This window comes from Dromaius novaehollandiae, chromosome 21 (genome assembly GCF_036370855.1).
Source record: "Dromaius novaehollandiae isolate bDroNov1 chromosome 21, bDroNov1.hap1, whole genome shotgun sequence".
NCBI classification, from domain to species: domain Eukaryota; kingdom Metazoa; phylum Chordata; class Aves; order Casuariiformes; family Dromaiidae; genus Dromaius; species Dromaius novaehollandiae.
Window position 1 is genome coordinate 7086698 of NC_088118.1, and position 24362 is coordinate 7111059.

The window sequence follows — 24362 nt, forward strand, 5'->3', positions numbered from 1 at the left end:
ACCTTCCCCCAGTTTTCTAGCTCAAGACATCATACTCCAGATCAATCAAGATGGTTCGTTAAAGTACTTTATTGGTGATCACATATGCTCTGCGCACTTTAAGCTTTGTGCAAAACCCCCCCTCCATTTACACCAGCACGAGTGACGGTTGCAAGGAGCTTGCTTTGAGGGCTAGTCCCTAGGGCAGCTTGGCTCTCAGCTGCAGAAGCGGAGGCTCCGCTGCGTTCGGAAGCGGCCAAATCAGCCTTACCAGTCAGACTCCACCAGCAAACTGGTCGTGCCGTCCACAGCCTGAGCTGCGCGGCACAGAAAACAAGATCTCTCTCCCCAAGCAGCCTGCTTGGCCCACGCCACCGTCAAATGGACACAAGGGAGCTTGCAGGAAGGGGAAGGGTCCTTACACCGCAGTGCTGTGCCGTCTGGGTCCCGCCTCCCACTTCGGATGCTCTGTTACCAAGTGTCAGCTTCGCTTAACAAGATAAAATAAAAACCTCATCCTAAGAGCTTTACAGTGAGTGGAAGAAGTTTCCGCTGGAGCGGAGACACCAGCCTCACTTGTCGTCCGAGCCGCTCTCGGGCAGCAGGGCGCTGCTGGAGCTCCTGCCTTTGCGGATGCACATGCCACAGTCCAGCTCAACATCGATGTCCCCAAATTTCAGCTGGCAGGATTCGTCGCAGCTGCAGGAGAGACGGGAATGCCATTCAGGTAACCGGGCACTGACACCTCCGGTCCCGGTCACCCGGCCACCCGGGAACCCCGCTGAGGAGCGTCCGCTATTCCCTCGACAGCCGCCTTCCCCATCACGTCCATCCAAGCCCTGGACCAGCCTGCGCTCCCTGCGGACGTGGAGCTGGGTGCATGGACCTACTCTAGGCTCCACGCTAGATTTCCCACGGTAGTACTGAGTCTAGCTAGTGCTCTTGCCAACCACGGCTCACGCACGCCGCCGGGAGCAGCCGGGGGCCCTTCTCCCACCACGTACCAGCGAGTGATGGCGGAGTTGGCTGCCGTGACGGCGAGAGCGCCGGCGTAGTGCCAGCAGAAGCACATGGTGAGGAAGGTGAAGTTGCCACGGTCCGTCTGATCCCAGCCTGGTCCTCCCCACGGAGGGAACAGCACAAATCCAATCTGGTCACAGGAGGAAGAGATATTAGGCACGAGTACTCGTTTGGCTTTGTCATAGCCATCTTCACTTTTCCTCCCCTGTTTTTACCACTTTGGACCAGCAGCTGCAGCCAGCTGTGGACCAGAGGCAAAACAATCTCAAGTGACTCTCGGACCACTGTCCTCAGCCCCCCCAAGCGCATTTATCTCCCCAAACTGTCAAGGACACAGGGGTAGCTCAGGAGGAGAGGGATGCTTTGCAGAAAGTCCCTCACTCTTAGGGCGCTCAGTACGGCGCAGCATCCAACCCAAATGCTGCGTTGCAACGTTATGGGTTTCTTTGCCCTTCTCCCCAAATCCAAAACACAGGTTCTGAGCTGGGTGATTATGCGAGAGGATTTAACCTGTTTGTACATCCAGATGTTTCCAGTTACTTAGAGCAAAGAAAGGAAAATGTTGCACCTAATAAAAAGAATATAAAGCCGTGATTGGTCCTCTCCCACCTCTGTGGCGTCTAATTCCCATTTAGCACGCAGGCTTGTCTGTATTGCACACGTTATGCACTCGTATCTCCACAGTCGCAGCTCTGGTATTAAGCCTTCTTTCCTGCTCATACGCACTAAAATATTCAAACTAACCCACAATTTTAACTCCACCAGACACTCCTTTAAGGTCACAGCGGCATCCCTCTTCCGCTCCCCAGCCCCGAGCCCACCGCTCAGACGAGAGCACGGCGTGTGCGCTGACCTGCCAGAACCAAGAGCCCTGCAGGAGGAAGGAGCTGGTCCTGAAGAACTCCAGGATGACGTGATCTCGGAGGAACACTTCCAGGAGTGCGCAGAGGGCTCCTGCAAAGATGGCTATGGCCAGCAGGGAATGGAGGTGATGATCCAGCGCAGCATCACTGTAGTCACGGGAACAGAAGAGCAAGCCTGCCGAGAGTCACGCTGCGTTAGGAAAAGGATACTCGGGGATTTTCTTTTTCCTTTTTTTAAATCTGGGCATTGAGACTATGCCCCAGGTCTTGCCGTGACCTGCCAAATGGGAAGAGCATCAGAGTTTCTCCCTGTGTGCAAGGGTGGGGGACACACTTTTTGTGAGTGCACACCTCCAAAGAGAGCCAGCTGCTTGTCACCCAGAGACGCACAGGTCCTAAGGGCACAAAGAGCATCCAACCATGGCTGGGTTCGCGCTGAACATTTGGAGGGAAGCGGGGAATAGAGGCACTTCAGTGAACAGCCAGTGCCATCTCGTGGCTGCACGCCCTACAGCCCTCCTCCCGCCAACCAGCGCAACCGCCCCTCTCCCAGCCCCCAAGGTTGCCTCTCCTTTCCCAGGTCCCAAGGCCTGGTCATCTTTTCGGCTGCTGCACACGTGTGATCCTAACAGTACTTCCTTAACCCCACCATTGGTTTTTCTCCAGCACAGGGTGGCACAACTGTCCCTACACAATGCCCAAACCAGGGCAAGAACAAGCCAACCCAGAGGGAAGCGATAAAGCTCATAACAAGGACGTGAAATCATGAGGTTTCCACCTGAGCAAGATTAATCTCCCAATTGAGCTGAGACTTGCACAGTTTGAACCCTGCTTTAACCAGACATCAGGAAAAAAATATATATATATTTAGGTGGGCTCAACCGCAAAACTAGAGCTGTTGTTCCAAACACCACAGTAGCGTGTCCTCCAAACGACAAGTCAGAACGGCACGTTACTCTGTCTCTAAAGACCCTCAAAGACCCCAGCACTTCCTATACGCCCCCAGGTAACACGTATTACTCACCTTCTATAAGCAGAGCTATGGACAGCGAGAGACGATCTAATCCAACAGGTAGCTTGAGCGGGGAATGTGAGACAACTTCCACAATGCCGGAGAGGAGGAAGAACAGGTACATGGTGGTGTAGTGCCAGTGGGTTAGACCCGTCCAGCCGTGGGTCTTAGGACTGTACAGCAGCAGATGGGGACCAGTAGGAACAAACTGCTCGGCCAGGATCCCTAGGCAAGAGGAGCAGGAAGGTCACGCTTTTCCTTTTACACAAAGGGAGAAAAGGGCAGGCTTGCAGGCAAAAGCTTCTTTGAGAAGGGGAAGTTGGAGGGCCATCTGTCCAGCATCATCCAGAGGAATCGTAGCAAACTCCCCCGGCGCCGAGCACGCTGCCAGCACGCGTCCAGGCTGCCCCAGACCCGACACAGCCATCTCGAACCGCAAGCAGCCCCCGGAGAGAGAGGGGCTGCAGGGTGGCACTGCCGCCTCGTTAGTGCTGGTTGATGCTGGGACAGAGACTCGTTAGCCCTTACCTGCGAGAGCAAAGAAAGCTTTGACCGTCCCTTCGAGGACTTCCAGGCGCCGGACACCACAGCTTGGCTGATTCTCAGCGTTCGCTTTCCGTCTGAGGTACTTCAGAGGGTATTTCACAGTCCACCAGAGACCAAAAATGAGGAAGAAGGTGCCCCGGAGGGCATTGCCGTTGAAACTTGATGTCATCGGGCTCGCTCGCTGCTCGCTGCGCCTGAAAGGACAAACAGCATCTGGAATATCCCCGCGGGAGAGACGTCGGGCCCCTCAGCCGCAAGGTTTCTCCAGGGAGGCACATCCCGACAGACCCCAGCAGACACCAGCTCTGCCATCCGCCGCAGCAGGGTAACACCGGAGATGCGAGGTCACCAGGGAGAAGCTGCCGCTGGATAAGCGGCATGAGAGCGTCGGATCCTGGCAACATACCATCGCCAGGACTTCTGCTGGGCCAGAGAAAACACGCTGGCATTCGAGAAGGCATGGCAGCCACGAGTTTTTAGGAGAGGAACTATATCAAATTTCTTGCTAGTAAAGAGCAAAGTCCTTTCAAACTAGATGATTAAGACGGTGTGAATCCAGCCAGGGAGTTGAGCAACGCCAGCTAGTCAAGGCTTTGCTGGGCCTCACAGGCTGCCCACCAAGAGACATTAATAACGTAGCCAGGCTGCTTGTGTTCGGCAGAAGGGTCCCCAGGTGCAAGAGCTCAAGGTTCACCACGTGCGCATGGAGGACAGCATAGTGGCTTTCCGTAACTAGCTTTGTGCTTATTCCATACGACCTTCGCGTCACGCACGAGCAGCGACCTGACACAAGGGAGAGAAATTTCATCTGCAGAGGCAAGGAGCTCAAAGCCTAGCGGCAGGAAAATTGCTTTCGTGCTAAGTCAGACCTTTGCTGCTAGACGAGCAATAGAAAAGGAAGGAGCGGCGTACAGCAGCGTGTCTGCTGCTGCGTGGAAAGTTATAACCCGCAAAGAATTTAAGCATATACTCAGGACGTTGAAAAAAAATTCAAGGAAGAGCAGCAAGCACAGAAATGAACAAGCAGCTCTAGCAGTGAGCGGGGTGAGCTTTTGACGTTGCCTGGGGATAGCTGTCTTTGCTCTGGCAAGGCCTTTCTGCTTGCCCTTTGCACACCTCTGTCTCTAGAGAAGGGCTCACTCTCTCCCTACCCTACTGCTCAGCCTTTCTGTTCCTTCTCCACAACTTTGATTCACACAGAAGCAAGCATTACTCATCCCCGGAAAAGCTACCACACCAAATCCAGCTTACATCAGGAGTGCCTTGCATCACAAATCACATCCTTGCTGTGTTTATAAATACCAAAGGAAATTGCCGAGCCTAGATGAACGACTCCAGCACGTTCTCCGAGTCCTCCCACACGAGAAAGTAATTAGATGCTGCAAAATTAGGGGAGGATGTGGTGTGGCAAGCGCCTCAGGTGAGGGAGAGCTTTGCAAGACGTCTCCGGTCAGGGCTGGACGGCAGCGCAGGACTCAGTTGACTTGGCTCGGGCTTTCCCAGCTCAGCCCTGCTGGGACAAGAAGTGCAGCGTCTGCCTGTCGTCATCCGTCGCCTCTCCGGGACGCAGGTAATCTGGGCGAGACCGAAGACTATTTACACCGAGTTAATGATTCTTCTCAGGAGGGAAGCCTATTCCACAGCCTTTCAGGGGGACGAGAAATACCCCGTTCCCGGGGTTTGTTCAGGGATCAGTTAGGGGTTTCTGCTGTATTTTGGATGTCTACTTTAGCACGAGATGGCTCATGCCCCAGAAGGGCCCATGTCTTTGCTGATTACAACCCGGACACCTTGTCCAAGGCAAACATCTCCATTCCTCAGATGTCTATGTGCTAAAGTGACTAAAAATAAACACTACTGAAGTATATTTAACACTGTACAGCTGTGCGATATATACCTCAATTTGACCATTGTCTTGCAGGGACTTAACTGCAAAGACAACAGCCTGAAGCTAGAGTCAGGAGTTTAACCTGATCAAGATACATAACAGGAATGTTTATTTCACATACTTAACCGGAGAAGAGGAGTAGGAGAGCAGGAAGCGGCCTCCCAGGGCCCAGGCACTGGAAACGAGAACCAGCACGTTCCACCCGCAGTGCAAGAGGCTGCTCTGAGCATCCCGAGCCCCAACCTTTAGCCTAAGGATCCATCACCCCTATGCTCACCGCACGTCCTGCCTTCGTCTTGGGTATCGACAACCCCCAAAATCACTCAGTCCATTTCAGAGCTGTCCCTAGGATCTCTTATCCCGACCATCTCTTCCCCCGGCATAATAGCTTCACTCTACGTTGCAGGGGACCCTGTTGCTCCACAACCTTCTGGCAGTCCAATTCTGCAAGCCCTGAGACAGTTCTCATACGACCTCTTTGCTTCCCACCACCGGGACGTGGCTGTTCACCTTCCCTCGGGGTCTGCTCTCTGCTGCAGCAAAGGGGAAGTAAGCGATGGAAGCCGAGAGATTTACGCAGCGATTGCAAAACCGTAAGCTGTATATTTAGCTCTTTGTGGCCATGTTTTGTTGCCACCCTCACGCCTAGAGCACACTCCGGGGCATCTCGGATTCAGCAGAGATGCTCCGACCTCACCCTTTGGTCAAGCAGAAGCTCGGCTCCAGCCCACTGGAGAAACGGCTTCTTTTAAGAAACAGCCACCGTTTTGCAGAGAAACTAGATGCGTTTCCAAGCAACAGTCCCCTCGCATAGCCCTCGGATCGGAGGCGCAGCAAAACAAACCCCCGCACGTACCCGCGGCCCCTCAACTAGTCTGCCGAGGCCAAACCCGACGCGTCTCACCCGCTGGCTTTTCCTAGCTCCAGCGGTTGAGAACATGCTCACGTAAAGCTGATTAAGCTCCGAGTGAGCTGCAGCCCTGGAACAGACTGTGGTTGAGGAGAGTCGCTTTGCTTATTTATTTTTTACTGTGAGCAACCTGGTCTGTCGGAGGACTTGAAATATGGCCCCAGTCAGAAGTTATTACCTGAGCTGCCCTTCTCTCTCCGCTGCTTCCAGGCTACAACGCTTTTGCTTAATAGTCATAAGGCAACTGCCTTCTCCCCTTAAAGCCCGCTGCACTGACTAGTCGCAGCCTCCCCGTGCTCCCAGCTGCTCAGCTCCATCTTTCTGAGCAGGGGGACATTTCTGCCCCATTTCCAGCATCTCCCCCGCTTTCCCGGAGCCGTCACAGCTCCATCGCCCATCCAGCAAGACGGCACAACCATCGATTTCCGTTCAAACTGAATGGCCCTTCTGCCTGGCACGGGGGAAGGACTTGGTATGCCCTCACGCAAAGGTTTGCTCCCACCGACACGGGGCAGAAGGGAGCTCACGGACGCATCAGTATCTCCTACAAACACCCCTGGGTGCTCTCATCAGCTGGGCGAGGACAGTGGCATCACCACGGGGCAGCAGGGCTCCAGGAGAGCCAGCCGCTGTTCCCGTCCCCCTGCCAAAAAGCTGGTCAGACTGAACGCACAAGGCAAGTTCAGGACCTGGCAGCAGATTTTGGAGGGTCTTCACCCAAACCTCTCTTCCTGGATCCTCTGCCCTCATGGGGTAGCTACCCAACAGCAGAGGACCAAGCCCACCTGACCCTGTTCACCAGGAACCCCTGGCCACCACAAAACTCCAAAACCTGATAGCCCCCAAAAGGAGGGTTACAAACAGAGCCCCAGATGTTGCCTGCGCCTGCGAGGAGGCTGTCTTCAGCAGGGCCACTTCAACCCATCTAATCGCGAGCCACCATTAAAGAAAAGCTCGGTTTCTCAGAGGTCGGTTCTCCCCCTCAGCCCTGCCTCTGCCCACGCTCAGGAAGGCACGTCTGGCCCGTGCAGATGCTCGCCAATATATTTCTCTCTATGGGGAAAGAAAGGCAGAAGAGGGATTTACCTGCAACTTCTCCCACTCCGGATGCGAGCAGCAAGGACCAGTTATTACTCAGAAGTGGCAGATAAAGGGAAAAGCGGCGCGGGGAGGTGTCTCCCAGACAGGATGTTTAGAGCCGAACATCCTGCAGGCCAGTTCAAAGCCCTCTGAGTCAACTGCCTTTCACAACCAGGGCACCTCGTGTCTGCTATTAAGAAAGGCTCCCAGTATTTGCCACAAAAATCAGGAAGAACAACCAATCCCTGTTCCCATGGTAACCAGCCTCCTCTCCCTTGAAGATGGCTTGACACTATCTCTGTGTTCTGAGTTTGCACCATCTCTGCACGGTTGGTGGCAAGCAACAGCGGGAGGTGGGAAGACGAACAAGAAGAGGGCAGCGCTGCTGCTGCAGCCACGGCACGGGGCCGGGCTCGTACGCCCGTTGCTGCCACCAGCCCCTTTCTCCAGCAGCTCCCGGGCTGCTTTACCTCTGTCAGGGCTTTGGGAGCAACCCCAGCGCTCGCGGGCCGGGGAGGCAGAAACGCAGAGAAGGACCAGGCGAGAGGCACGCAGCCCTCGACCAAACCTCCTGCTCGTGCCAGGCGAGCGCAGAGCGACCGCGGGCTGCCAGAGCCTCCTTCCCTCTGCACGCGTGGGGCTGAGCCCCTCCAAAAGCAAAGCGGGCAGGCAGCTCCTGCAGCCTCAGGGAAGCCCCCGGGGCAGGAGAGCACAGGGGCTTCCACAGACACGCAGAGCATCGCCCAAACTAAAGCCTCAGGATTTGCAGGGCATCTACCTTGTCCAGCACAAGCAGCGCGATAGCCTCAAAACTGAAACGCAGAGAGAAATGCAGCAGTTTTCCTAAGCAGTGTTTCCTTGCAGAAAGCCCCCAAAACAACACAGCAAGTAAAGCCTACCTGAACTGCGCAGCACCAGCCACCGTGACCTTCAGAAACGGAGCAGCAGCACCATCAGCAACCCCTTTGCAGGACAATTTGCTCTTCTACAAGCGCTGGGCAAATGCACCCTGCGCACAAGCACCCCGTGCTACACACCACTTCCCCAAAAGGCAGCTCTGCACAAACCCAGCGCACAAGCAGGGCAAGCCAGGACTTTCGGGGAAGCAGCAGGAGAAGGAAGAGGGGAGGCAACGAGGACCAGCTGAAAAGCATCTGCTCCCTGGCTGGAGGTGCTTTTCTCTGCGGAGTTAAAGGGCCGGCAAGGAGTAGAGCACGCAGAGAAAGGTTTCTGTGAAATGGTGGCTGCTGTTAAAGCACGTGCCTGCCTGTTGCAAGACAAAGTGAGAAAAGTTGTAGATGTAAGAAATGGTGAGACAATAGACGGGCTCCTGCTCTTTGAAACTATTTCTGCAATAAAAATGGGGGTGAAACTGTGACCAGTGCTTGGGAACAGCAGCCTGATGTAGATGGTCACACACCTGGAAGGCTGGTGGCAAAACCCCCAAAATCGCAGAGTGGGTCAATCACACGGTCTCTATGCTAAAACCACCGCTGGCATCAATGGATACAACTCCGTTGAACAGCACTTACAGCTCCTTAGCTGCAAACTGCTGCTGCGTGGGAGAGTATTATGGGATAACATCATTACACACCTGCTCTCCTCTTGGTCCCTGGGAGAGCCAGCGGGGGGGGGGGGGGGGATCTGCTGCCTGACCCACTCCAGCCGCTCTCACGTTCTCCAGCTAAACGCCGGATCGCATCTGATCTCTTTTTTTTTATCTCAGCTGTAACTGCAACATCCTCTCCCTGAAGGTTCATCCGCAGCCTTGGTGCTAATGAAAAAATGCGATAATGTTTGCCTGCTTCCTGGGGGTGGTGGGAGGCACGATCTAATTAAAGGTTTGCCAGCAGCTTGGGTTCTGCAGATGGATGGTTGTTAGGGAAGTGCAAAGTATTATTACGCCGATTACTAACACGGGCTTTCATAAACAGGCGACAGAGGAGGTGAAACAGGTGGCATAAGCATGGGCAGGGCTTGTTCTGCTTCCTACACTATCATTTCAGCCTTACATAAATGTGCCCGTGAACAACGGCAGCGGCAGATCCTATCGCTAGGCAAAAGCCTGAAATGAGGGGTTCGCGGACGGGCTGTGCCAGAGCCTTTGATGAAGGTCTTGGCTTTTCAGCAGCAGGAAGGGGAGGGTGCCAGGGTAGTCAGCTGCTTTCGGGGCTCTTGTTTGGGTCCTTCTGCAAGGCCGCAGAGGTGAGTCAGCCTCCCCGGGTTGGTTATCACCTTCAGGACACACGCCGTCTCCTTCCTGCCTTAGATGAGCGGGTGGCTTATTCCAGCAGCGTCGACAGCCCCCACGCTGGGGCCACACCGGCCAAAAACATCTGGCTGACGTGGCACGAGACAAAACCACGCCGGCCCCAAGGCATCGCCCAACGCGCTGCGGTCCTCCAAAGCTGGCTCATCTTGTAGGCAAGCCGTGGGCACGGACAGTAGCATCGTCTGTGCTTGCAAGGCTCAGCGTGAAGTTCCAAGATACTGGCCGATAATTTAATTTATACTGTGAGAAACCTGGTCCATGCCCAGATGATACTAAGGTTGTGTCAGACACAACACTCTTCCTAGGACTGCCTTGGTGTGTCTATGGCATAAGAAATAAATGTGAGGACGTCTTGTGGCTTCACCTGCTTGATGTAACTCACTTTCTAATAGGAAAATCTGGACCCCTCACCACGCTCCGGCAACCAGCAACCTCTGCGTCCTTGCTTTAGTGCTTGAGCTGTTTTACAAACTTCTTCTAACTGAAATGAAAATCCCTACTTTTCATCTCAAACCTAGCTCCTCAGAAACCGTCACCTGTGTTTTCTTTTCACTTCATCGCAGGCTGTACCTCTGCGTTGCTGACCTTCATACCTGGGGAAAGAAATGTGCTCCAAAGGAGGAAAGCAAATTAGCAAGCGTCATACTGACAGCCCTAAGATGTTTGCAGGACGAGGGAGTTAATGAGGCAGACGAGAAGCTATTGCAAGCTGTGGGTGCTGCAGAGGGGAAAAGCGCTTTGTGGCCACATGGTGACAAGGGATAAAGAAAACGCTGGAGGAGATCTCGGAGGGAAAGGAGACTGCAGCTCCATTAGCAGCAGCCAGCCTAGCCCTGAAGAATTAAACGAGCCCCTTCTCACCTTCACGCTCAACTGCAGCGTGTGTTTCTAAAAAAACAAAGTCAGCTTTAATCTGTGTCCCCTCAGACGGAAACAGCTTTTGACTCTTTCGGACAAAAAGGAGGAGGGTGTTTGCAAGGTGATTGCAACCTTCGCCGGCCTTGAGCACATTCCTGCGCGTTCAGCACCAGCTTTCCCACCGGCTGCTGCCCTCATGCGGCTGATCCACGGCGATGGTAATATCTGGTTTTTAAATGGCCAGAAATAATTCATAGCAGCACGCAAGGCCTTGCTGCTGTTCAGTGAAGCCTGTTTCGCATCCTGGAGGAGCTGAGGAAACTCAGTCTGTCACCTCCAAATCAGGTTTTCTTTGTGCATCGAGAGGCAGCAGTCTGCAAAATGCTCGCCCCGGCTGCTGTGTTAGCACAACGGCGAGAAGAATTCACGCGGTTTAGAAAAAAATCCAATTGCACTCCTGGCAGAGCAAGGATCTGCAAAATTATGGTTGTATTCATCAGCCGCAATTCATGAGACTTAATTGCATGGCATTTATGGGGTGGATTTACAGAGATGTATCGCTCTGCTTCTTAATTCTCTTTGCACCGAGCCCGTTTGCACCTCCTGATATGCAGCGCCGCAAAATAAATCTGCTCAGTGGTGGAAAGAGGAAACAGAAATACAGGAAAGCTGGCACTCAAGGAAAGCTAGTTGGTCTTTCTAGCACTGTTAATCAGCAATGACGTTCAGACTGTAGGTCCCTCGGCCTTCATTAGGCTCTTTGCACAAGCGGAAAAGGTGTTAAAAGACCAGCTTTGCCTTCCCGGTGTGCGAGCGTACAGTCGCAAACACTTGGCCCTGCTGGCAGACTGCGGCTTTGCTGTCAAGGCATGAACATAAGCGCAAAATCTGCTTCATCCTCCCCCTGGCACAGCCAGCAAGGAGACTTAATAGCTGCCGAACATCCTTCCCACCCAAGGATTTGAGATGGGAACAGCCGCAATTCAGTTTGTGCTGGGGTTTGTTTTATATATTTTTCCTTCATCCCTATACTCGCTACTGGAACATTTTCCCCCTATCTGGGAAGTGACACTTCCAGTCTTTCTCTGCAACTATTTACCCGGTAAGGGCAGGCGGAAAACAAACCTCATGTGGTCAGCACGTTTTTGTAGTGCACGGGGCAGCATCAACTTTTCTTTGCCGCTTCCCTTGTAAGAGGCCAGAGGAATGATGCTGCCTGTACCTAAGTCGAGTGACTCTGCTTCAGCTCACGGAAAGAAGGAAAGTGCCTGTTACGCATAACTTCCCCAGTCTGGGGCTGATTTTCAATAGCAGACTGCGACACTTCATGGATCCCTGCTGCTCAGTCATGCATCTCACAGACCTTTAGGCTCTCCAGGTCCGAGGACTGGCTTTGTCCAAGCTATCATTACACGCCACATAACTTATCACACTTAAATTCAAGGATATCAACTCAATGAGGATTTTTATTTCACATTTCTGGTCTCTTTCAGCCTTTCAGTGAACATAAATTATAAAAAAATCCCTTTCATTCCAAGCTTTGGTATCAAATTTGTGTTGTGCACGATCAGACTTGGACGTTGCGAATTTGGTGTAATCTAGCATTGAATGCGCTTTCGCTCCTCCTGCTTGGGAGGCTGCCTTGCTGCGGAGGTGTCACAGCACCCAACCTGACTTCAATCACCGCGGTCAAACCGTGAGGCGCTTTGAAAATTCGGCTGGCCAAAGGAAACACACGTGGGAACCCGCAGGGCAAAGTCATCTTGCAATGCTGAATTTCTGCACTGAAATCTGTTGCTAAAAATCGTTGCAAATGGTGCTTGTTCCAAACACGTGCTGGCACGGGTGGCTACCATCCATGCACCTCAGTGGTGGTACCTTCCTCGGTTGTTCTAAAATATAGATATTTACTTTGATTTGTCTTTCGGAAAGCTGATTCTTTAACTATTTGGAAACTGAGACTGCACCCTCTTCACTCCTCATCGGATCCGTTTAAGAAAGCGGTGTGGGAACTCGTGTTGCACTTCTGCTTCCGCACCCCGAGGCCGATGTACGGCTCTCCGCCGATCCTCCGGCACCTCTGAGTGCACCTGCAACACAAGAAGGACAAATCGCGGTTAACCAAGCCCCGACCCTAGTGCTGCCACCAGCTTGCTCGGGGAGGCGAAGTGCACTGGTGCTGAGACAGCAGGAATGCGCAGACGCAGAGGAACTGTTAGAGGCTCTAAAACGCTTGGGTTTTTCCTTTTCTTTCGACTCTGTATAAAGCCCTTTGCCTGCACAGCCTGCTCTGCTGCCTCAGCAGGCAACGTAGCATCCCTTGGAGGCTTTTAGCCTGCAGGAGCAGCACTGAGACGGGGTAAAACCCCCATTCCCTTCCAAACCCCTTGGAAAAGCCACGCTGGGGGCTGGCAATGCTTTATAAATCAGTGATGTTGCACCTCCAATACGCTGGTGGCCGTCGACTGCTTGGAAATCCTTGGAAGAGAGGCAGAAAGGCAGGCCAGGCGTCACGCGTTCCTGGTAGCGCTCTGATTTCTCTATTTCATAAAGTTTGACTTTCGTCCAGTGCAGGCAAATAAAAGTGGTGTGACTTCCAAGAGCAGCCTCGGGGCCTTGGTGAGTTGTCTTTTCCCTGTTTAACGCGTGTGCCTCTCACTGACACTGTTTTGCGTCCTGCGTGCTCAACAAATAAAACACACAAACCCGCTGCCACGCTCTAAAACTTGCCGCAGTCGGAGGCTGCTCATTCAGCTGTGACTTCGTACGCTAGGATCGGATATCCGGCACTGTGGATTCGCTCCAGCCATGCCCACAGCTACCTGCCCACCCTGCTTCTGCCCAAACGCGTACCCCAGCCGTACCAGTAAGTGAGAGTGTAGTTTATGGTCAGGATGAGCACAGCAGCCGCCCAGTGCCAGAAGAAGCACATGGTGAGGAACATGATGTTGCTGTGGTCTTCCTCGTCCCACATCGGGCCTCCCCACGGCTGGAACAGCACGATCCCGATCTGGATGGAAGAAGTAACTTGTTATTTTGGGGAGAAGGGAGCATATGGAGACCCTCCAGCACCCTCTACTCCACCCTTTTTTATTGCCATGAGCCAAACGGTAACCAAGGGGCTTGAGCCCCAGGGTTTGCCAACACGGCGCTGGACTCACCAGACCCGAGTTGAAATCCCAGCTTTGCAATGAGTTTGATACACAACCCTGGGCCAGTCGCACATGGGGTTACTGCTTTCCAACCTCCCAGGCATATTTTGGAGGCAAACTGGGGATGGTGAGGTGCGCTTCTTCTTGGGGGGGAAGTGCTGGGAGTGGCCTGGGTGCTCGAACCTGGCACGCCCGGCCTTGCAATGAGCCCTGCTCCCTCACCGAGCCCTTGGCGCGCATGGATCGTTGGGCCTGACACGCTCGTGAATGCGCTTTGTGGATGGTCGTATCAAAAAAGAGGCAACACCAAGCAAACCTTCACCTTAGGTCTCTCTTCCTCCATACAATATCTGGACATGTTTATCTTTCTGCACTGCAGACACCATCCCGTCCCTTAAGAACTCCAAATTTATTAGTTTACAAACAGCCAGCCCAGGTTTTAATCTCCAAATAAAGGCTGGCATGGCAGACCTGGAGCTGAAAAAGAGGAGGCTCACAATTTCTTTTTGGTGCCTTAATTTTGGGATCGGTTATCTCTAATTTCATTGCTTCTCCAGCTACTGCCAAAGCAATCAGATGGCCACATCTTTACTCCGCCATTGCATTGCCTGGAGTGGGTTACGTCTTTCCACTAAGGCAGAGGGAGTGCTGCAGAGTGCATTAGACACTTTAAGCAATTAGTACTTGGTTGTTAGATACTGTAAAACGTTGCTTGCTTGCTGAGAGCACTCTCCCTCCCTCCCCCTCGACCCCCCGAGAAGCTGTAAGCCAAGACAAATAGCTATTTCATCAGCAGCAGTCATCGGAGATGACCTGCAATAAGTAAATTTTCATGCTGGGTTATGATCTATTTATGAAGTGAGCCTTGCAAAATTACTCTTTAGAGAAAACATTGATATGTGATGTACGTCTTCTCTTTTCCGTTTCGCCCCCGCCTCAGCACTCTGCTCCGCAGGAGGAAGGAGGTTTTGCTGACCTGCCAAAACCACGTTCCCTGGATGATGGTGACACCAGCTCTGAACAGCTCCAGGACAATGTTATCGCGGAGGAAGACTTCCAGCAGGATGCTGGAGGCCCCGGAAAATACGACGATGAGCAGCAGGGAGTGGATGTGCTGATCCAGCATGGGGCGGTGAAGGACATGATAATAGAAGAGAAAACCTGCCAAAATTTGTACCACACTTAGAGGAGCATTAACAATAAAAAAAAAAAAAAAAAACAGCCACTTCACTCTTGTAGAGTAAATCAGTTCCACCTACAGCTCAGCACGCTTTACCGGAGCAGAAACGTGAGCCCCATGTATATACAACCAGCAAGCTAAAGGACAGGGAAGTGAAATGAATTCCTTAAGGTCCCCTGGACATGAGAGGCCACAGAGAGCACCCAGCTCTCCTCCGAGTCCTCCTCTTACAGCGTGTAGCACTGCAAGACCACTTGGTTTTCTGCTGCATGTCTTTATTACTGCTAAGCACGTGGCAAAATTGCCTTTTTTCTCCACGATGGAATTTATGGCATGGTAAGACAGGAGGAAAACCTGCCTGGTCAGCCTGGAGAGGGGTCTCCACGTGAAGAAGGAGACTCAGAGTGGCACCTGTCACTCCAGTTCTCCCAGTCACAGTCTCTCAGAGCAGCAAGATGAGAGGCCCTGCCTTTGGTGGGGAGCATCTGGGCAATACTGGCACAAAAGGCAGAAGAAAAGGACAGAAGAATGGCATTTTTCTCCCTGTGTCAGTGCCATCAGCCTCTTCAGATCACCCTCCCTCTCAGTCCGATTCCTGCTGTGTCCTGCTTTTCCATTACTTAACCTTCACCATTTTCCTGGCAGCTGGAAATCATAGATTTCCTTCTCTTACATACCAAACTTTACCTGTTGAATTGTGTGTGTTGCCTCTTCAAAGCCACTGGGGTCAGGGAAAGGCAAATAACACAAGACACTCCTCGATAAAGAGCTTTCCCATATAAGCAAGAACTCCATTTCCTAGCGTCCTTTCCTTGCCCTGTTTGATCTGAGAGGTCTGAAACTGTGGCGCTCAGCTTGCAAGGCAGTCTGAAGAGAAAAATGATATTCGCGATCCCCTCAAGCCAGGGAATCAAGTCCCTGGAATGTGCCAGGTGCAAGGCAAGCCGATGAGGACGGTGCCTGCGGAGCAGTGGACGGCTCTCTGGGGAAACACGGGGCGCTCAGGCAGCTCCGGGGATGCAAGACGAGTGCAGCATCCACCGGCCGTTTATCGCAGCGAGGAAACTCAGCCTGCCGTTTGGTACCCTGCCGCCCCAGAAGCCCCCGGCACGTACGTGGCCGTAATTAGGCGGCAGCCGTTCTTTAAAGACAGAATCTGGGTTTTACCACCGCCAGGCAAAGCGTAGCCGTTTCCTCCCAGAGCCCCTCAACGTCTTGTTTGCCATCAAGCACGCCGGCGTGCCCGACCCCGGCGGTGGTCTGTGGGTCACTTTTGGGAAAGCACTGGGGTGATGTGTCCTTTACATTCCCCAGCCTGCATCTGTGCTCAGCTGCTCGTCTACTGCTCTGTAGGAAGCCATCCAGAGTATGGGGACCACCTGAATATTCCCCTCTGGCTTGTATCTCCCGTCAGGCTCTGCAGAGGAGAACTGACAGGCAGAAGGGCCTATTGATGCCTGCACTTCCCATCTTGCTAGAGACAGTCCTCAGTAGTGTCTCAGACCCCAAAGTGCCCTATCTTCAGGGACATTCGGAGGGATATCTCAACCTGGCAAATTCTGGTCCCTCTCTGCCATCACACATCCTTCCCCTGATGAACGAACATCTCCTTCTACCGACCTTCAACAAACACAGCCGCAGAGAGCATGAGGCGATCCAGGCCCAGCGGCACCACCTGGAAGAAATAGGTGAAGACGTCCACCATCCCCGAGAGGCCGTAGAAGAGGTACATGGTGGTGTGCTGCCAGTTCATCAGCTTCACCCAGTCGCGCTTCTCCCCGCTGTAGAGATAGAGGTGCGGGCCGTCGGGGACGAACTGCTCCGCCAGCATCCCTGCACAGGCACACGAGATCACGGGGTTTTCCTCCCGATGCACTGGTTTACGCCCAGGGATGGGTGCTGCCACTCCTTGCTGCAGGGGGGTTCTGAAGCCGAGCGCTGATGTTTTGGGGTTAGGGAGAAAGGACTGCCTGTGTTAATGGCAGCTCAGCTTTGGGAGAGGTCGTGAGGGAGATCAAGACAAAACGAGTACCTCCTTCCACATCTGGACCACTCTTTCTGGAGTACGGACACAAGGACACTATTGCAGTCCTCACTACAGGACAGGAAGATACCAGCACATCTACTAAAATAGGCTGATATAATCCTTACCTATTAGAGCAAAGATGATTTTGACTACTCCTTCAATAGCATCCACACGCTGCAAACAATAATTTCTGTGGGACTTCTTGTTTGCTTTCTGGCTGAGATGTCTCAGTGGGTATTTCACAGACCACCAGAGCCCAAAGAGGAGGAAGAAACTGCCTGGAAGTGCGTGACCCTTGAAGTTTGCCATCGCTAATAACTTCTTGGATCTAAAAGGCAAAGAAAAACAACGTCATTAAATGGCCTATGCCGGTGTTTGACAGCATGCTGCAAAAGCCTGAGGGTGGGATTGATCCCTCCCAGGAACGGGATCACGTTTTTCCTGCCCTTCAGCAAGCACGAGCGGCATCAGAGCAGAGGAAGGGTGGGCTTTGCAGGGAGGAAGATAATATGCAAGAAAAACAAGGCTTAGGGGTTAGGAAAAAACAGGAGAGCTTTGCTCAGCTCCTGCAGAAGGACCTGAGCGGCCACAGCAGCGGATTGCTACGTCTGGAGAATTTCTGAATTCCTGGAATGGTTTCAGCTCCTAGGGAGTAGCCGAAGCATTTTGTTTAAAACATACCTACACCTCGCTTTAAAGAATGCCCCCCGGCCAAACGCTCTGAAAACAACAGCGTGCTCCCTGCGTCACCTCTTCCTCCCGGCCCTCCTGCTTTCTCCATCGCCTAACGCAGGGTTTGCACCGCGCAAACCGAGCTGAGCTGCTCCGCGCTACCAGGAGCCGCCCCGAAGCCGCACGGCCCCAGGGCGATCTCCTCCCCGGCAGCCCGCGCGCGTCCCGTGCCCCGTCGTCCCAGCACGCATGTACGGCTATGCGGCCGTGCCAGGGGACCGGTTTCCAAGGAGAACTGCAGCGATTAAAACCCAGCCGGCTCCTGTTTGCCGTTTGCTGATTTGCTTAATTAGGTGGAGAAACGATTAGCTCTCTGATGTGGTCTCGAGCAGTATGTTCAGGGCCCGCCTTGGCGCGATGACAGGCCCGTCGCGGCGGGCTGGTCAATTAGGCTTTTTTAATTGCTAGCAGAGGCTGTGCTGCAGGTGCCCACGAGTTCCTCCTCGGGTTAACACGATTTCTCCCTGCATCGCGGTGCAGCTAGCGCCGTGCAGAAACCGCCGCTCTTGTGGCTTGGATTTGGTCCACGGAAATAGCAGGAGGCCGTGTAGTTTGGCGTCAGCAGTGCAAGCCGAAATGTGCTTTTTCGGAGCCGGGAGCCGTTGCGGCTGCTTTATTTGAGCCTGCTTGTGGGTCACTTCGCTCTGGGGACACGTCGCCTCGCTTGCGCCCGCTCCCGGGGCACGAAGCCCCACGCAGACGCCGTCCCCCGCACTCTGCCGTCCCAGGGCAGGTGGATCAGCGCGTTGGAGCAAACCTGCCCGAGCGGCGTCCCCAGCCTGCTCTGAACCAGTTTAAATAAGCCGGTTATTTCAACACCTCGAGGGAAGCAAACACTGCTTTCCCGTGCAAACACCGCCCCAGCGCACGCAGCTACGTGCAGCGGCGAACGCGGCCGGCTGGCTTCCGTCAGGATTGCACCCTACGCCGGGTTTGCACCCTTGCTGCCGCGGTCCTGCCTTCACCGCCACGCCACCACCAAAGAGCTACTGCAAAAAAATTCATGCAAACGCCAGGGCGGCGTTTAGGAGGGAATTTTATAGTAGGGTGGAACGAGCTGTGCGCAAACCCGCTCTTCTGCACCGTCTTCGACAGCAGCTTTGCAGCTGGCTGGCGGCAGCACTGCGAGGCTCTGCCCTGTACAACTTAAAGGGAGAGATTTATTGCGAATAGGCCCATCGGGCCATTAAACACAAGCTCAAACAAAGATGCTGTTTACCAGCCATGTTAGCACAGTCCGATAGGTGAATACAATGGTCTCATTAGGCCGCTGGGGCAGACGACCAGGTCTACCTTGTGGTAAAGGCAGCGACATGCCCGAGCCAAGGAGACGGCCGAAAATCTGTTTTTTGAGTAAACAGTGAACCACTTCACATATATATAGTAGCAAAATATTAGGAGAATTAAACAGGTAGCAGAACACCACGGCAAGACAGTAATGTAGCAACATCCTGCTGCATTAATGTTATAATTCCAATGTTATACAGCCATCGCAACAGTATTATATACATATATACTTCCATGAACCAGCACCATCTGGGTGGCTCTGACTTTACCTGCAATCTACCACATTTGGGCAAAAAATAATCTCAAGATCCGGTTGATGTTGGCATTCGTAGCCACAGAGCGCTCTGCCACCAGCTGAAATTATAGGGCATCACCAGAAAGTGCAGCTTTGGCTTCTTAACGTGCTGTTTCTCCGTCGTCTAATCTGGGAGGCCGATAACGTGCCCGAGTCCCCGCTCACTTTTAATTAACGCACTTTGCCCCACGGCATGTTTATTACGATACCGTGCACTGCGCTGGCTTAATGATTTACTGTTTCATCTGCTCTTATCGCCTCGCAAAGGAGTCCGTTTCTCCTTGTTTTAGAGCTAATTCGCCAAAGCGCCCAGCAAGCGGTCCAGAGCCGAGGGGAGGATGGTGAGGAACCAGACAGCTTGGAAGAACAGGGCACGTTTAACCTAAAAAAGACAACCCCAAGGGCAGACGTGGCGACAAGCTCCGAAACTGGAGAGCCACTCTCCGTCTACAGCAGGTTCAGGTTCCCTCGAGCTCTTCTGCTCCCGTCACTTGGTTGTGAAGGCCACAGATGACCTCTTGGTGGCCAAATCCTGGGCCCCCAGTGTTTTCCAAAGGCCTCCTTTGCTTCACCAGGTGCTCTGCAAGGGCTTTGTTGGACCAGTGGTGATGAGTCAGTCAGGGCGTTGTCCTCATTTGGAAATTAAAGTCTGAAGTCCCCTATCAGACCAGCTCACAGCCATCACCCAGGCAATTCGCTTTGCCCTTCGACCTGCACAAATCAGACGGCGAAGGCGAATCCGAGACGTCCGGACCCGCTGCGGGGCTGCGGCAGCGTCCGTCCCAGGGGGAACGCTGGCTCAGCAGGAAGGGAGATGTCCCCAGGCGCAGCGACGCCGGTGCCAGGCCTGGGTGTAACGCTGGGCATGGCACGCGAGAGCACATCTGGAAGCAGCACAGCTCTTTCTGGTCTTCTCGAGACGGTTTCAGCCTCCGCCTGCTGAATCCGGCGGTGCAGGAGAGCCTCTTCCTCAGCCCTTTTCCTACCCTGCGTGTTCTCCATTTGCATTACATCTCCCTGCGTTCAAACACACCACAACCCCGTGGCCCAGATACTCTGCAGGTAAAAAACAGGCCGATATTTGCGTGCCTGGAGAGAAGGAGATGGACGTGAGCCTAATTTTACCTCCCCAGACGGAAAGATGACGAAGGAGGCATCCAAGAGATGCCAAGAGAAAAAGCAACTTGTGCAAAGAGAAGTTCTCCTATGTCATTCCCGTCCTTCCCCGGCCCTGTTTGCCGGCTGTCCGTCCGCACTTCCCTCTCCGCAGCGGCGAGCATCCATCACCAGCACTGTCTTGCTTGTCTGCGAGGGCTCGGGAGCGCTCGTAATCGCGGGAGCACTTCCACCGGTTCCCCTAGGAGCTGGTTCCCTAACGCATCAATGCCGGACTAACACCCCGCTCCGAGTGATTTTATCCCATTATCATCGTTACATCTCCACCCCCGTCTGCACCAGGGAGTAGAACAGCAACATCAGACGATCCTGTTATTTGTTACTACTACTGACTAGCCCGGCTCCATCTGCAAAACCAGGAAAGCCGCTTCTCTGCCTTTAAAGGATGCTTTGGGGGTTTAATCCGAGGTTAAAAAATACGCTAGTGATTGGGACCTGTCGGGCTCAAGAAGAGCTGAAGAGCTGCCGGGAGCTTGTCCGGCGACCGCTCACAGGCACCTAAGTTGAGCAAACTAATCCCAAAACAAAGCACTGCTCTTTCTTCACTTTATTATGGGCTTTTTAAGGAAACCAGAGCGGACTTTAGCAATAACCCACCTTAGGAAATACGCATTACCATCTTAAAAACCTGGGTTTTTTACCTCTCCTTTGCAACGCTGCTACGAGATTAAAGTGCTTTGCCAAGGGGATGGCTGCCACGGGACTCGGCGGGCCGGGGTCTGCCCAAAAGCAGCGTTATTTGCCCAGGGAAAGGAGACCCCCACTCCTGCCTGGGGTCCCCAGGAGCTATTTTAAGGCCGCTCCATAACACGACGCTGATTAAACGCTTCCTTCAGCTGCCTTGGGCGTTGTTCAGAGAAAACTTTCCAAGATGAATGTGATACAGCTATGAAAGGAGCCACTTTGATTTCAATATGCTGAAGGTAGAGCCAAGTATTCACCTTAAATAGACCCCCCCCCCCCCCCCAAGCCCTCGGAGCAGCTCAGGGACGCCCGGGCTTGTCGGCTCGCTGCAGCTCTCGTACAGAAACTTTCGGAAGCTCCCTGCGTACCCGCGATCCGGCTGGAAGCAGAGCGGGCAGCGGGAAGGGCTTTCGGCAGCTCCCCGGCCCGCTCGTCCCCAGACGGGACCCCCCCTCGCCGCCCTGCTCCCGCCTCCGCTCAGGCCCGGCTTATCCGATTTATTTCCCCACTTCCTCCTTGGATGCCAGCGCCAGCCCGCTGCCGGCTCCCGTCCCCCTTCCCTCCCGGCCGCGGGGGCCGTTTGCACCGTTCGGGGCCGGTTGCACCACTCGGGCGCTTCCCCCCGCCCTTCGCAGCCCTTTGCCCACGCGAAGCCCCTCGCCGCCCCGGCGCGTTACCTGCCGGGCGCTGGACGGCGGCACCGCACCTGCGCCCAGGTGTGCCGCGCTCCTCCCCGCGGCCCTGCCTCCGCCCCGGTGCTCCCGGCCTCCCTCCCCGCTGCTCCCGGCCTCCCTCCGCCCCCCCGGCCTCTGCGGGGGCAAAAATCCCACGCGACCCGGCGGCTTGAATGCAGCACCGTTTCCCCAACCTCTGCCGCATCGCTGCAACACCCCGACTTGAAAAAGCAAAGTTAAAAAATCCTGCTAACCCTCTTTTTTCCGCGCCTTTACCCCGAAGCTTTGTTTGCTGTCACTGCGCTGCAGTGATTGCGGCTCCTCCGCTCTGCCCCATCCCTCCTCACCCGCCCCGGGCAGCCCCGACGGGGACTTTGCCCCCCAGCATCTCCCGCGGGGGCCTGATGGACGCCCCAGCCAGGGATAAGGCATCACAACGCCGTAGTTCAACTCGCAACGCGGTTTTCTGACCGGGTCTCCTGCAAAGCGGAGTTTATTCTTAATAATAGGTTGCACTTTCCTCTCCGGCTATGCAAGTGCTTTACAAATGTTAAATAATTAACCCCGACGACACCCCTGGGAGGCAGGCAATTATTATTAGCCCTGTTTGTAACAGGAGCCCGGCCGGCCCCCGCTTCAACTCCCTGCTGCGGAGCGGCGCGGGTACGTGGTCCCCGGCAGCAAGCATCCCTGCCGCGGGGAGGATGCGGTGGGGAAGCAGCGTTTTGCTACCTGGGCGTGATGAGGGGGGTTTAAATGCCTCCACCTCGTTTCACGCGCGAGCCCATGCTTAGAAACCCCCTCCAGTGGTTTCCCCCCACCCGTAATTTTTCTAGTCACCCGAATGCAACCTCTTCCCTCGCCGCTGCTGTTTATACAGGTGACTTCTTGCAAAAAAAGGGCGATGTGTGACTGTGCCCGTTATCCACGCGCCGAGAAGTGGGCGCTGCCGAAATCGCCGGAGGATTTTGTTAACTATGAACGTCCAAGCTCCTGGACTAGGGGTCTAAACCCCACAGCTGCCTCCCGTCTCCGAAAGGATGAGTTTAGCTATTCCGGCATAGACACGGCTCCGAAATCTCAGTTTGCCCTTGCTGAACGTCCGGCTCTGAGTTGTTGGTATTTCTTGGCTACCAGGAAATTTGCACCGTCAAAAACTTGCAGGAAGAAACCGCAGCGTGTGTGGGGGGTGGCTCTCGCTATAAGGAAACAAGAACCCTCTCCGTGCGTGTTTGTTATAGCAAACATCACCCCGAGCTGGTGGTTAAACGGACACCGCAGCCATCCCCTTCCTCCACTTAAAAGGCAAATACTGGGCAGCCTGGCGAACGCCTTAGCAAGCCTGTTTTGGGGTGAGAAAGTCACGCTGCCTTCTTTCTGCTTTGGGTTTGCAATTCTGGGCAAGAAAGTGGGCTAATAGGGGCTGGAGAGACAAGAAACGCTCCATCTTTTGCTCAAGAAGCAAAGCTCATTGCCAGGGAGCTGTTTCTCTGCCAAGCACCTTGTAACGGGGGCAACAGGGACCGGGACTTGCCGGACCGCGCTCAAAACGTGACCCAGTTCCTGCAAAACCCGTTCCCTCACAAAGCCGTGGAGGAAGCAGCTCGCCAGACGGCAAAAACGAGAAAACTAAACGAATCCGATGCAGCGCGTGTGCAGCAGCTCCCCGGCGCGGGCGGCGAGGGCACGCCGAACTGCAGCTGCAAAGAGCAAGCCGAACGCGGGCATGGCCAAGCAGAAAATAAACCGAGGAGGACAGCTGTGTGCAGAAACTGGCAACAAGAGGCATCGCATGCAAACCAAAAACCTAAGGTTTCTCTGCGCAGTCTCCCCAGGAGCAGAGCCGAGGCCCCGGCAAGGGCAAAAATAGGCAAGACGAGACTGCAATTAAATAAAAGTGCTCAGAGACGACGTGATTCAAACTGCGTCAGGCCCAGCTGGGTGCCAACGCGAGAGTCCTCGGGAAAGCTAGAAGCATCAGTAAGGACAGAGGTTCACTAAAAAGAAAATTGCAGACTCTAACAAAAGAAATATGAGAATAAGCAAAGCTGGTGAGCACGAAAACCATGGCAGATAATGCAAAGGGAAATAAATAGAGATATGATGGCAGCTAAAGGTTAAAGCAGGTGCACTGAAAGAGGAGCACCAAACCCTTTCCAAAGTGGGCACAATCCATGGGAAATTTCAACATCAGACAAGCAAAAGCCAAGGTGAAAAAATACTCACAGCTGAGGTGGAACAAAAAAAGCAGAAGAAACGCTCCCCCAAACCGCTTCCGTCCCTGCACCAGAGCGGGTGCGAGAGCCGCCCGACCCGAGTATGAGAAGCACGGGGGAGCAGGGCACCCACCGGGGCAGCTGGGACCACCTCGCAGGTGCCCCGCGGCCGCATCATTAGTGCGACCTTCCCGGCTCCATCCCCTGCGAGCGGAGCATCCTTACATCCTCTAAAAGCATGGGACACCCCAGGTTAATTCATCGGAGCGGCCGTGCTAAGGAGATCGGGAATTCCTTGCAAAACTGTCGCACTTTTCGGCTAAATTGCAGCTTTCCACAGCCCCCTTTGCTGGGCGCATGGGATCAGGTGCAGAGAGAGGGAGGATGCAGCAAAAAAAGGCTTTTGGGAGGCTTTTCCCCCTCTCCTCCAAGCAGTCACCCGGCAGCGCGTGGAGCAAGGGCACATCTCGGTGGCGCAGGGAGGAACGTCACCTCGCCGAGCCCCGCGGCAG

At 54.0% G+C, this 24362-nt stretch overlaps 2 protein-coding genes across 7 annotated transcripts; both read right to left on the reverse strand.

Moving 5' to 3' along the window:
* Nucleotides 1-53: 53 nt before the first annotated feature.
* On the reverse strand, nt 54-11751 carry LOC112981577 (transmembrane protein 45B-like). 4 transcript variants are annotated; one of them, XM_026097309.2, is made up of 6 exons: nt 10432-11751; nt 3403-3614; nt 2887-3099; nt 1853-2037; nt 984-1129; nt 54-678 (listed from the first exon to the last, which is right to left on the reverse strand). In XM_026097309.2, exons 2-6 carry the CDS (start codon nt 3587-3589, stop codon nt 552-554), a joined length of 858 nt encoding a protein of 285 aa, XP_025953094.2. In that variant the 5' UTR covers nt 3590-3614; nt 10432-11751; the 3' UTR covers nt 54-551. The 4 variants fall into 4 exon arrangements, with proteins under 4 accessions (XP_025953094.2, XP_025953093.2, XP_064380400.1 ...); XM_026097308.2 differs by having other exon boundaries at nt 9534-11751; XM_064524330.1 differs by lacking the exon at nt 10432-11751 and adding an exon at nt 7305-8941.
* Nucleotides 11752-11876: 125 nt separating this feature from the next.
* Nucleotides 11877-21731, reverse strand: LOC112981578 (transmembrane protein 45B-like). Of its 3 annotated transcripts, none has more exons than XM_026097310.2 (6): nt 21638-21731; nt 16912-17114; nt 16381-16593; nt 14557-14741; nt 13293-13438; nt 11877-12518 (listed from the first exon to the last, which is right to left on the reverse strand). In XM_026097310.2, exons 2-6 carry the CDS (start codon nt 17093-17095, stop codon nt 12401-12403), a joined length of 846 nt encoding a protein of 281 aa, XP_025953095.2. In that variant the 5' UTR covers nt 17096-17114; nt 21638-21731; the 3' UTR covers nt 11877-12400. The 3 variants fall into 3 exon arrangements, with proteins under 3 accessions (XP_025953095.2, XP_025953098.2, XP_025953096.2); XM_026097313.2 differs by lacking the exon at nt 21638-21731 and adding an exon at nt 19075-20189; XM_026097311.2 differs by lacking the exon at nt 21638-21731 and adding an exon at nt 17468-17633.
* Between the last annotated feature and the right edge of the window lie 2631 nt (nt 21732-24362).